Here is a 13222-nt window from a genome sequence, read left to right on the forward strand (position 1 = left end):
ACCCTCTTGTATTCATTCACTGCCATTCTGTCTATCATACAATCTGGAAAAAAAGTGCTTAGTAAATTGGTGTTGTTTAAATGCAGACCTCTCCAATACCACATCCTGACCTCTTCCATTTGTGTCTTTTTTCCTCTATAAACAGCTTGGATATAACAACAAAATTATCAATGACTCACACATCAGATGTGACTTTCATTTGCTCAGAAATTTGCTTAGACTTTGTGTCTTTCTGTAAATGCATTAAAAAAAATGTATTTCTAAAACAATTAACTTTGTCAGCTCAGAAACAATAATTTTACTGGAATTTCTTGAAGATCACAGAATCACAGAATTGTAGGGGTTGGAAGGGAGCTCTAGAAATCATCGAGACCAACCCCCCTGCCAAAGCAGGTTGCCTAAACCGGATCTTTCAGTTAGTTGTGTGGAGCAATATATTGATGAAGCTGATGAAAGTATATTGGCAATCCATAGGTGTAATGTAATTGTGCGAAGAAATATGTGGTTAAAAGTTATTTTATTCTTGTTAGATATTTTCAGTAGGAAATGCTGCATATTGATTTTTTGCAGCTGGTAAACGTCTGCTCCCAGACCGTCTGGTTTTACTGTACAAATGTTCATTTTCTGAACATTTTTTCTGTTTGTGTTAGTTCTTTTTTTATGCTGGAATAATCTGTTTTTCTCCCCACTTCCTTTGCTTTTGATACTTTTTGTATCTATCTTATGCCTAATTCACAAAGTTTAGATGGAATGTGCCTTAAGATACGAAAAATTCATCTTGACAATTTAGCTAATTCATATGGAATAAAGAAGCCATGTCATATATGATTCTTCACAGAATGCACAAACTAGAGATGTAATCTTTCTGAATCTAATAAAAGAATATCAGATTTATTATTACTTTAATAAAATATGTTATCAATGTGGAAAATAAATTGAATATGTAATTATTAAGGTTGCTGATTTTTTTTCTTTTAGTGAGAACAACTGTAATTGAAACAGATGTCTATGTTAACAGCATTGGCCCAGTTGACCCAATCAATATGGTAAGTTCAGATTATTGACAGAAAACATTATCAGAGAGATGCTGCGTGCTAGTATTATGAAGTAATTCTAATCGTATTCAGATAAGCTTTTTTTATTTCTTAATACGTATTCTTGTGATGTTGGATATAATTGATATAATTATGATTATTTCAAAATCAAATTTAGACTAGCTATTTGAAATTAGAATAGAATCACCAAGGTTGGAAAAGATCTAAAAGATCATCCAGTCCAATTATTTCAATAAACTTGTTTTTAAAAATGAGACCATACAGAAGTCTTTGCTTTGGGAGCTTATTTTGGCACATGTTAAACATTTTGACTGTATTTATCTATACTTGGTTTACCTCTGGTTCAGCATGCAATATTTCCCAGAGCTGCTCCTTAGGGATTTGGAAAAATAATGTTTGACCCAACATTTATGAATGAAACTATTTTCACTGCATTTATTTATTTATTCAGTTCACTGGGGAAAAAAAGAAAAAAAGCAATTGAAATAAACTCAATTGTATTCCTTCTTTCATGACTTATTTGGTATTATGGGTCATCCTCAGTGTGTATGCGTAACTGATTCCTTCAAAAGTTAAACGGTGCAATTCATCTAATTTCCAGGGGGGATCTGCTGAGGCTAGATCTCATTGTTTGATACAAACTGTGACCTTGTGACACAAACAGCACTTGTGAGGAAGTTGAGCCTGTGGCCTTTCCGAAATCGCCTAGAATTTTTTCATTTCTGTCTGAGTTTGATGTGTTAGAGGCCTGGATGCATGACTTCTCTTGGACAGTGCAGAGGCAGTGTCTCCTCTAAGTAGCTCAGAAGCAGAAGGAATGAGGCTGGGACTGGCACGTGGATGAGTTTGTGCTCAGCCCCCTCCTGTCTTTTTCATTTTCACCTCCCTACAGAATTGCTCAGTTTTGCATTTGTGTGCAGAAGGGCCTTTTCTTCCAGGTATGTTAAACTATGCCAGTAGAGGGAACTTCTGAGCATTTGGCAAAATGATGCTATTTCCAGAAGTATATTGAAAGTGTGTGAGTTGCACATGTGTCATCATGCTCAGGTGGGGAATATAATCTTTCAGAGATGAGATATCAGACAAGAAAGACTGATGGTACTTAGTAGGGATGAAGGTGTTAAAAATGCAAGATGCTGATACGGGCATTCATTCCAGCATAACAATTTACCAAGTTTAGGATTATCATCAGCTGAGTCTGTGTCTCAAGCAGGGGTTGTGTGTAGAGAACTGCATGAAAAAGCAGGAGGGAGAAGGGGTGGGGAGATATATTGATGTTCAGTGTAAATGTTTCCTCTGGCTTCATCTGTTTTCCTACTCCATCTTTTCTTCTCTACTTCTCCCCATTGTATCCCCTCTGATGGAACTTAGAGTAGGAGCAAGACGTGTGGACAGGTTTCTAAATCTAATAGAGACATAGCAAACAGTAAAAGTTTCCTTTATAAACTAGCAATTGCTTTCTCTGAGCTTGGAATCTAGGAACCTGGATTGTATAACCGTCTAATATCACTAAAAAATCAAACATTAAAAATAAATAAATAAATAAATGTGAATTTATTAAAGCTTCCCACAAAAATATCTTTAATCTAGGAAAAACATTCTCAGCAAAAAATAATTGCAGATGCGACCTTGTAAGCTCTCTTTATGTGAGATGTTTCATTAAGAAGGTGCTTTCCCTGGCATTAATATTGTTTGTGATTGTTACCCAATATTCCAACATTTGCTTCAGTTTCCATTGCTGTCCTTAGCCCTCATTTTATTACTTTATGTGAGAACACATTTCTGTGTTTCCCCTTTGGATTAATTATGTCCCAGATATGTTAATTCACTCTGTCAAATGATAACCTTTAACTTTTTAGTTTAGAAACAAAATGGCACAATGTAGAGAGGGTGGTTTTTTTTTTTTCTTTTTTTTTTCTTCGGAACAATAAGTTTGTAGCATAATATCAGGGGAATATGTTCCTATGAAAGCTTCAAAAGGTACTCATTATGAGAGGAAACTGACTTGTTTTTTCTAATATGTTTTATTTTCCTCTTGCTATGTAATAGGCTCTTTCACTTTCATAAAACAGAGATTTTAAGTATATGTATGACATTCATTAGAATTTATTTTTAAAGACTCTTGGAGTCTGGCTTTCGTTATTTAATTTAACAAAGATCTACATAAAAGTCTAGATGCTATAGGCACCCCATACATAAAAGATGTCTTCCTGCAGCATGTGGTCTCTCTAGGCATCTACAGCCTGAGTAAATATTCTTAACAAGTGTTTAAGATCAGTGAAGTATTTAGGCTTCTAATACTCATTAAGCCTAAAGATTTTTGAATTTATTTTTTAAAGCTATCCTGCACCATGCATCCTGCAGCAGTCATATAAACTACCATTTAAGTGCATTTTTATGGCCAAAGTCTTGATCCCCAAAAGCTTTGCAGTAGTCCGGGATTTTCTTAATGGAATTTAGACATGTGATAAATATTTTGAGCCTGTCTTTCTCTATGTGGAAGCTCATTCTGTTGAGCACTTAATGAAAATGTACTCTTAGTACTTTTTTCTTTCATGCTAGGACTAACATTAAGAAAAAAAAAATCACCAACAAACAACAAAAGAAACAAACAACAACAAAAACTAACAAAAAACCACTCTCGAGGTGCAGGTAGTACAGCCTGATATATGGCTCTTGTGTGTAAATGATGTCCCATGTTGCACCCATGTTGCCTATGAACCTCATGATCTTTCTCTGCCCTGTGTTCATCACCCAGTCTTTCTGTGTTCATCAGTGTTTTGTGCTTTGATACACCACTTCATTTACAGATGTCTTCTGCTGCTGTCTGTGGCAGAACCATACGAGCACCTCAGCTTTCATGATCTGGCATTTCTGGTTGGAATTCCTTTCATGTTTGAAGAGAAATATTTCTTTGTGATTATATCTTTGTGTATAATCTTTGTGATTAATGAGTCAGAGGAATAACATGACTGCTTTTTCCTACTTTTGAGAATTTATGAAATTGCATAACTTTGTGTGGGCCCAGCATGCAAGCCCTGCAGATTTTTGGAGAGTCCAGAATGTGCATTTTATGAAAATGGGTTCCATTTTCTTTCATGTGGTAGGAACAGTGCTTTGGAAACTAGAACAGAAGTATCAGCAAGCCTTTGATTATCACCTGTAACTTATTGTATGGCATCTTCTTTGGAGTGAACACTAATGACACATTTTTTTTTTTCCCCAACTCACTCCTTTTTTCTTTTCTTTTCTTTTCTTTTTTTTTAATTAGGAAAGATAGATTTTAATAATTCTGGCGCCTGTCAACACTAAAAGTAGTCAGATTTAATTAGCCATTAACTATATGAGTGTTTGGAGACTGTTTTTTTTTATAGCAGCTGAGTAAATATTCCTTCAGTAATTCTGAATATTGCTTTTTCTTCGTTCTGAAATATACTTAAGTATTAAAAAACGTCTATTAGTATGATTTATTTTGCCAGCTATAGGAACTTGAGTAATAATTCATAAATAAAATTTTATAAGTGCTCTCTGCTTTTCATGGTAAAAAAGGAAAGAGCTTAGGTTGATTAGTCTGGCTGCTGCTGGCAGTGAGCTTGCCTATTGCTGTTGCAAGGTAGCTCTAAGCTTATCCCATCTGGTTTCAGGAGAATCAGCCAAGTACAAGAAATATCCTGCTCGTACTGGCTCAACGCAGCAGTTCCAATGTCACTTGCAATTTCTCTGATCATTTGAAAGGAATGACAAGGGATGAGAGAAAAGCCAGCCTTTGTATGACAGAGAAATATTGCAGTATCTTTTCTGAAAGCAAACCAAAGCAGAGCAATCTTTTCAAATGTTGCTTTAGACAGCGTTCAGTACTTGTAGGTATTTCAACTGCAGTTTACCTGTTGACTCTCCATAGATACAAAGTCAGAATAGGTAGTAAAGATCCCACACAAAGCATCAGAAAATCTGCACTCATTTCTGTAAAATATGCCTTAATTTGTGTGTGCTGTTCAGGAGCAATTCAATCTGAGCTGCAGACTTCTTGTTCTGTTGCTCATTCTCAAATTTTGTGTTTTTCAGGAGATACCTTTTTGTGTAGATCCACTGTATCACTTAAGCCACAGCTGACATGGTTTAAATATAAACTATGAGAAAAGCTACATTAACTCCCTTGACTTCATTAGAGTATACCAACATACACTGGTTGAAATCCATTTTATATAATCTCAGATCTCACAGATAAACAGCCAGAGCAATAACTGTGAAGTATTTGAGATTTCAGATGCCAATGTTCTGTATTTGCATAAGGCTAATTTGTTAAAGGAAATAGCAGAAGTGCTAAGATGGCTGTGTATGGCTGGGGCTAGAAAATGTTGCCTGAAATACTTTCCTTTCTCTCTGTGATCAGAGTGTTGGGAGCAAGCACTTTGATTTCTTATGTTTCTAGTACTTTCATATCTAAAATTTATCTAAATATAAATATAAATAAATATAAATAAATAAAATATATCTAAAATATCTATTTCACTGTAGATGTGAATGTAATTTTTAAAACTCTTTCTTCAATATTTCTGAGCAGAGTATCTTCCATGCTAGTTTTCTGCTGTCAGCTACTTCTTGATACCTACATATACAAATTTAGCTGCCTTTCTGTTGTCTGTAACTCTGCGTGCCTCATTCCGTGCCATATGAAATACTGCCTTGTGTACCTCACATCTGTTAACAGATCTTTAGATACCTCAATGTGGCTAAATCACGACTTTAAATCGTCTCATTTTTTTTTACCCTTCCTCACTCTCCATTGCTGTGGATATTCTGTGTGGCATTGAAATCTAATATTTTTCTATGTTGTGATGGATCCTAGAGCCTGGAGCAAGGTCTCAGATAGTCTTGCAAATTCTGACTGTAATGCAGCTTTCAGGGGTTTTATTTTTATCTGTTCTTAATCCATTTATCATAGTGAATCTCTTGTCCACATTTGCATTATTCTGATGATAAATTTTTGGATTGAAATTGCCATCTTGCTCCAGTTATACTACTTATAGATGTCCTACTGAGAAAATTTTCCTCTATTTCTACTGAATCATCTCTTGCTCATGTTCCTCCTCAGGCTTCTCTTGCACTGGATCTCACACACAGTTTCCTTCAAGACACTTGAAAGTCTATTCGCAGCCTTATTTTTTTTTTTCCCTCCCCTAAGAGGCCAATTCCTACCTGAGATTTCAACAGTTTCTGTTCACATCCTTTCAACTTGGTATACCATATGCTTTCTCCCAGTCTGCCCCTTCAAATACATTTTCTATAAATGTCTGTAAAGCTTTTTTACTGTTTCTCATCATGTTCCTGCTTAAACTTTCTTTTCTCTCTCTCTATGGAGGCTACAAAATGTGAACATTTAAACTTTTGTTGTGCTACTAACAGCTCTTTGGTATTAGGTTCTCTATTTCCTGCTGTTTTTACCGTCATTGTCTTTCCAGATCTTCACTAAAAAGATGGAAGGCATCAACTGTCACTAAAGCTAAACCAGTCAGTACTTTTCTCCTGCTTTTCCCTCTCAACTGCACAGACTGTCTGGCTACTCTATTGTACAGTTTATTGTTATTTCTGATATCTTAATATCTGCTCCATACATTTCCTGTCAGCTTCTGTTGTGGTTGTCTCTTGTATCTGTAGCTGAGAGAAGGTATATTTAGTTATTTGTCTTGTACCTCTTATACTTAGAAGAGCATTGCTTGATTGTTCTTTGTTATTAATGCCTAATTCTTCTGTCCAAATGGAAATGTGGGAGGCTGTATTCAAATTTTTTGAGTGATTCTGTTGGCCTAGATTTGCAGTTTTGGAAAGAAAGGTAAAGGTTGTGCTTTGACTGTTAGAACTGATTGATATAATCTAGAAACAGTCCTTGGCAATGGCTCCTACAACATAGAATATTATTGTTTCCTTCTGTACTGCACTCTAGAGGAAAGCTACTGCCCTGGCCAGTGCCAGGATCTGTGCTGACTATGCAAACTAACCCTCTGTAAAAAGCTGAGCAATCTCATGAGCAGGATTTTTCTGTTCATAATATGCGTTCTGGGAAGACAACTTTCTCAAGTGGTGGAACTGTTTGGATGCCCTTTCCTACAGCAGGACCCCTAGGATTTTTACCAAAGAAGTAAACCCATTTTTGGAAGAAGTTATTGTCCTGCTCCTTTGCTGATAAATGTGTGAGTGAGTAGATAAAATATGAGCTAGGAAATTCAATGCTCCTTTGCTGCTAAGCGGGTGTAACTTTGCTGCCTGCTGATCTTGGTTTTAATTATATATTTTTTTATTCTATTGTAATTATAAATTTGGTCAGGTTATTGCTGGAAAATCTGCATTTAAAACACTTCCTGTTGGACTATTTTAGAATGTGTTATTCCGTGGCATACAGTAAGTGCTGTGTGAGATTTTGTTTTCTTGAACAAGAGTATTGTCTCTTGCAGTGATTTATTCCCACAAAGTGTTATGCACTTTTCCCTGAGGCCAATAGTTCAAGAGGCACTTTGAGGAAGTTCTTAGTAGTTGCCATGTTCTTCTATCTTCATTGTAGCACATAGGTATTTGAACATTCCTGACTGCTTCAGCAACCAGAAAGCTGTTTAGAAGTGCTATTTCACATAGGAACTCACTGCAGGAGATGCAAGGTGGGAACCAAACCCAGGTAATTGTCTCTCCTGGTTTTATCACCGATTTGGGGATATTGGGATTTTGTGATATGGCAGGAAAACCAGGGAAGCAAAAGACCAAAAAACTTTAACTGAATAACTGCAATTGATCTGGCTTTAAAGCAGTTCTACAATACTGAATGGTGAAACCTTATTTTTGAGACTTTGCAGCTTGTTTGTAAGATGAAATTGTAGAAAACCATGTATGTTTGAGTGCTGCTCAGCTTTGTTGCAGAAATTTTGTGTGGGATTAATTTTGACTGCTTGAGTCTCTCTTGTTACAAGAAGGTAGATGTAGGCCCAGAATTTAGAAAGTACAGTTAATTGAGTTGATAAATCACTCTTGACAGCCTCAAAGCCAAAACCCTACTCCTTATCAGTATTCACTCCTGTGTTTTAACGTATAAGTAGTATTTTTGTCTCATTTTTCATTTCTGAGTTTTAATTCTCTCTGTACTTAAATGTTTGTTTATGAATGGCAGTGACAGAAATGTTCAAATTTCAATTGAAAAAGCAAAAAACAAAAACAAAAAAGCACTCCTACTTGTATCGTTTCCAATGTGCAAATGAGTGTATAATGTTTACTTCCTCTTTTTATGCTCTCTTTAAATAGCCATAATCATAGCTTATCAGCAGAGATTTTGCTGAAGTGCTTTAGTTACTTATCTAGCTAATCTTTTTACTAGTTAGCAAGATTTTTATTATTGTTTCAAATCTACAAAGCATTTAAATAAATCTTGCCTTTTATTCATATTGTGGTTTGCATCTGTCACTTCGCATTCAGATTAAGGACCAGATAAGCACAGATGCTAAATTATGGTGTGAAGAACAACGGATTTCTTCTGTATTATGATTATGTAGGTCTCTGTACTCCCTCACCTTCTGTGGATATGATTTGTTGTATTTCTACTTATCCTGTGCATATGCTTTTATGGCATATTTCAGTGTGATTTTCTGCTCAACAATAACAATCTGACTGCTTAAAAGATTCCGGGAGCAAATGCTGTATTCACCATATTTCTGGCAACCCCCACTTCTTTCACTACTGTAGGATTATTAATTTAATACAGATGTTCTTATCAGAATTGAGATTTGTTAGATATTTTTTATCTCACTGTAAGTTCCATGAGTGAGCAAACTAAAATTGTTTACTAAACCAAGAAATTTTATTTTTACTTTGGTCTCAACCATGGGGATCAAGTTCTGAAATCCTGGCTGAGTCTAATGAAGCTAAAAAAAAAAAAAATAATAATAATTTAAGAACTTTTAAAGTAACCCATCAAGTAGAACAAACATTTTTGAATTTTTGTTAAAAGAAGCCACATATCAAAGATAGCTAAATATTTTAGTTTAGCTAAGTATTTTAGTAAAGTACTTAAAGACACTACATTGGTGTCCAGAGATAGTCAGATATGGGAGAAGGTAAAGGTTATGAGAGCGTGTTGGCAGCTTTCTGGCAAGATGAAGATAAATTGGCTTGGTAGTTTCCTTTAATCTGTTCTTTTGGGAGGGCATATGGATACCAGTGATTGTTTATGAATGTCTTTGCTGTCTAAACCTTTTAACCATCATAGTTATCTGAGTCTTTGATATTAAATTGCATATCTTAATATAAAAACATGGTTTGTAAAATATTTTCTCTAGCTTCCTTTTTTTTTTTTTTTTTTGTCTTTTCCCTTGCAGAATTCCCTGTTTCACTCTCATTAAATTTCTCTTTTAGAAATTAGAAGACTGAATAGAATGAGGAAGGATGTGGAAAATATTATAGATGACTGAACAAGATGAAGTCACTGCACTTAAGGCATTTGTAATTGGAATGAATTCAGGGCCTCCCTGTGAAACAAATTTCTGAAATAGTCTGTTGCATTCCAGGAAACTTAAGGTGTGGATTGGCTCTTATGGAGAAGCAACTGTAGGTTTCTGGCCAAAGGAGAAGGAAGAAAAGGATGTTTTTCTTTTCTTTTCTTTCTTTTTTTATACCTCTTCAATTCATTGGTAATGATCTATATCATAGAACTGTAGCTGGGTGGTAGTATTTCAACTCTGATTTTGGTGTTGGAGAAACTCATTGCATTTGTGTTTAGCCTGAGAAAACTGGGCCACTTTTTCCTGTTGTACAAATGTATCGCAGTTAACAAGAACCAGGCAACAACTAGCCTACTCACTTCTCCACGGTTCTGCTGTGAAATATCAAATCAGCTGTGGGAATGCTAGACAAAATATCCAAGATAAATGGTTTTCTGTTTTGTGCAATTTTTCCGTCCTTTTGATTTTATGTTGGAGCTGGTGTGTTGTAGGTGTGCTGAGATGTAACCTTATAGAATGATGGCTGCCTCCCTTTCTTTCACAGCTTTCCAATAAAACAAAAATCTAGTGGCCTATCTAATATTTGACTGTTACTGTTACTGTACCCATCCTTTCAAGAAATTAAGTTGAAATTTGGTGTATTCCATACAGTAACTGTTCCTGCTCTATTTGATATAATTGCTTTTCCTTTCTAACTCTTTCTCTCAGACTATACACCTGCTTGTCAATATTCACTGACTGTTCACTGCCTGTTCCCTTAATGGCATTCTCTGATTAGTCACTGTATTCCCAGCCTTGGAGTTTGTTATTAACTTTTAGAGAGGACAGAGATGAAGGAGGATTGCAGTTATCTGGAAATAATTAGGCAGGTGGGCTCTTTATGCCAGCTGTGCAAAAGACTTCAGTGATCAAATCAGATGCCAAATATGAGCTAACATGTGCAATGTTTATTGAACCTCGTGAGGCTGAATATGAATAAGCATACATTTTGCTCTGGCTGTGACTAATGCGCCCATAGATTGATTTCATTTTATTCTGCTTGGATGTTTTATCATTAGTTTCATTTAAAAGAGAGATTAGTAAACCAATTTTTATGGTTACAGACTTTCATTGAATGGTGAGCTTTATAAGACTAATAAAAGTAGTGATAAGTGTTAAATTTTAATTTTTCTGAGAAAATGAGAAAAGCAAAACAGTTGCTCGGAAAGAAAGAAGAAGAAAATTGTATTTTCTGATGTGCTGTTGTTCTTGTTAATATGGCATATAAACAAAGATAATGCTTTTGTTCATCTAGTTTTGGAGACAAAATACTTCCTTAGCGTAGTCATTTTTCTACCACATTTTCAACAAATTTTCAGGGCCCAGGTATTCCCTTCTCATTAGAAAATATGAATTGTTTTTTAGGAGCTGCAGATTTAAGGAAATTTATTGTATAAATCCATGAAACCTTGAAGCTTTGGGTCCATTTCAAAATTTGATGTTCAGAAAGTATACAGCTTTATTCCCTTTTCAGATTTTTGCTCTCAGGTATCTACACTGCCACGGCTGCATGCTGACAGACTTACTTAAGCCTCATTTTCCAAATCATCCTGTAATGTGTACTTGTGCTTGAAGGCTGTACAAGGTCTGTTTGGACCCATAACACCTGTCCTCTTTGTGAAGGAGCTTTTGTTGAGAAAAGAGTATGAGTCCCATCTTCATGTCTTGAATGTCTGCATGGGATAACAACATGCATATGCTTGATGTTTATGCTCAAGTTCACTTGAGTGAATGATAGTATAGATAAAATGAGCTAAGAGTGTGAGATAGTTAGGCAAAGGACATATACTGCCTAAAGGATGTACAAGGGATCCTCAAAGACAGCAAGGTCTCAGCAAGGCATAGGAAAAGCAGGTATGCTGAAAAAGTAGAGTTATGTCCAGCAATATAGATATTATAAGTAGAATAATTGCTCTTGAGTGAAATCAGAGAGCCACAAGTTGTGAGTCTTCCAGGTGAGATGAATGAGTAGGTTTATGCCTTTGAGTGGGTGAACTCTGAGGGAAGAGGGTCTACGTGCTTTTTCAACTTAGAAATGGAAGACCACTCTCTGCTGATAAGAGGCTAGAAATTGGACCTATTCTTATGCATTCAGCATTGGAAATGACTAGTTATTAATATTATGATTTTGAATTATTATATATCAGATTTTTTTTTTTTTGAGCATAGAAAAATGGTTAATGAAGGATTTTAACATTTCCTGCTTTCTTTGTGCTTTTTTTTTTTCCTATAAAATGTTGTTTAAACAACTCTTTTTAATACATGGTTCTGATAAAAACTTGCACGTTTAATAGTGAAAGGAAAGAGAATCCAAGCACCTGGGGCTGTTCCTTTGCTTTGCTCATTCAAAATTATCAAGCTCTTCTTCCATTTTTATCTTAATTTAATAGGGTTGTTGGTATTCTGTGGCAGCCTGAGTTTTCTTGCCCTGGGTGTATTTGACTATAATGACACTTCGATATATTTCTTTTTCTCAGACGATGTGGTGCCACTGTGAATTGGCTGCTTAGAGTGGTACCTTCAAAAAGCCTGCTGTTATCATACATTTGGTTGTTTCTGTTGATTTCACTAACTGACTTTTTCTTTCCTATTTTTTATTGTTAAGGCATCAAGTAAGTCTTTGTTCATGTTGCTTCATTTAAGTCTATGAAAGCACTTCTTTAGCACACTGTATTATGTATTCATTTACAAAAACTAAGGCAAATTTCCTTTCCAGTTGTAACCTGCAGATGAACACAGAAAGCAGGATGTTGAGGATGAACAGGCTGTGGATTTTCACAGGTGTCTTGAAGATATTTTTATACAAATAAAATAATCAAGGACTTGTTTTGACCCGCAGAAACTTCTCTTGATGACAAAGTCTGTCAAGGAATAAGCAAAGTTTTAGAGTGAAGTCATCTCCAGGATGCATTTTTGATTAGTCCTTTTGTTCCCTTGTCCTATTGCTGTTTGCCTTATACACCCATTATTTTTTCTTTGCAAGTCACTGAGTTACGATAGTTTGTGTGGAAGAGAGAGCAGAGGCAAGCCTTACCCTTGCTTATCTATTATATTCCATATCTTTTCTTTCCACACCCAGAGAAGTGAGAAAATGGAGGGAGATTTAAGCAGTCCTGGTCTATCTGCCTTTGCACTTCTGAAGGATGGAAATTTCACAAATTTCACCTGGGAGACAGCTGCTAATATTTGCAGAAATGAGAAAGGAATCTATAACTCATATAGCAGGATACTATGGCTATTTAAAAATAAAATGAGCAATAAACACTAATTCAATCAGCAAACCGTTTTACTTTCATTGCATTCTAATTTCATTGCATCTACATTAATTGCACTAAAAGTCAGAATTGGCTATCTGCAGTGTGCATTTTTATTGTCCACATCAACTAGTAATGCATCCTTTGGCTCACACCAGCACTTCCTCCTTCTCTCTTCTCCCCTCACAGGTGACAGGGAGCAGTCAATAGGAGGTGTGTAAGTCTGGCCTTCAGTGATTTTTTTTTTCCCCTGTGGATTGAGCTCTCAGAGGAGATACTGAGTTGCTCATAGGAGGCTTCATGCAACAGCCAAGTAGGAGAGGTCTGTCACCATGCAGAGCAGCTGTTGCTCTTAACATCAGTCATGATCTGGAGCTGAGACAAATGCTACGGA

At 35.7% G+C, this 13222-nt stretch overlaps 1 protein-coding gene across 3 annotated transcripts in view; it reads left to right on the forward strand.

Annotated features, from left to right (window-relative positions):
• The window catches only part of GABRG1 (gamma-aminobutyric acid type A receptor subunit gamma1), a 55274-nt gene that overhangs the window by 22855 nt on the left and 19197 nt on the right, over window positions 1–13222 (forward strand). For all 3 annotated transcript variants that reach the window (XM_048942590.1, XM_048942592.1, XM_048942593.1), the window contains exon 3: window positions 979–1046. In XM_048942590.1, coding sequence (XP_048798547.1) covers window positions 979–1046 — 68 coding nt within the window. The remainder of the gene's footprint in view (window positions 1–978; window positions 1047–13222) is intronic.

This window comes from Lagopus muta, chromosome 4, assembly GCF_023343835.1.
Source record: "Lagopus muta isolate bLagMut1 chromosome 4, bLagMut1 primary, whole genome shotgun sequence".
Taxonomy (NCBI): Eukaryota; Metazoa; Chordata; class Aves; order Galliformes; family Phasianidae; genus Lagopus; species Lagopus muta.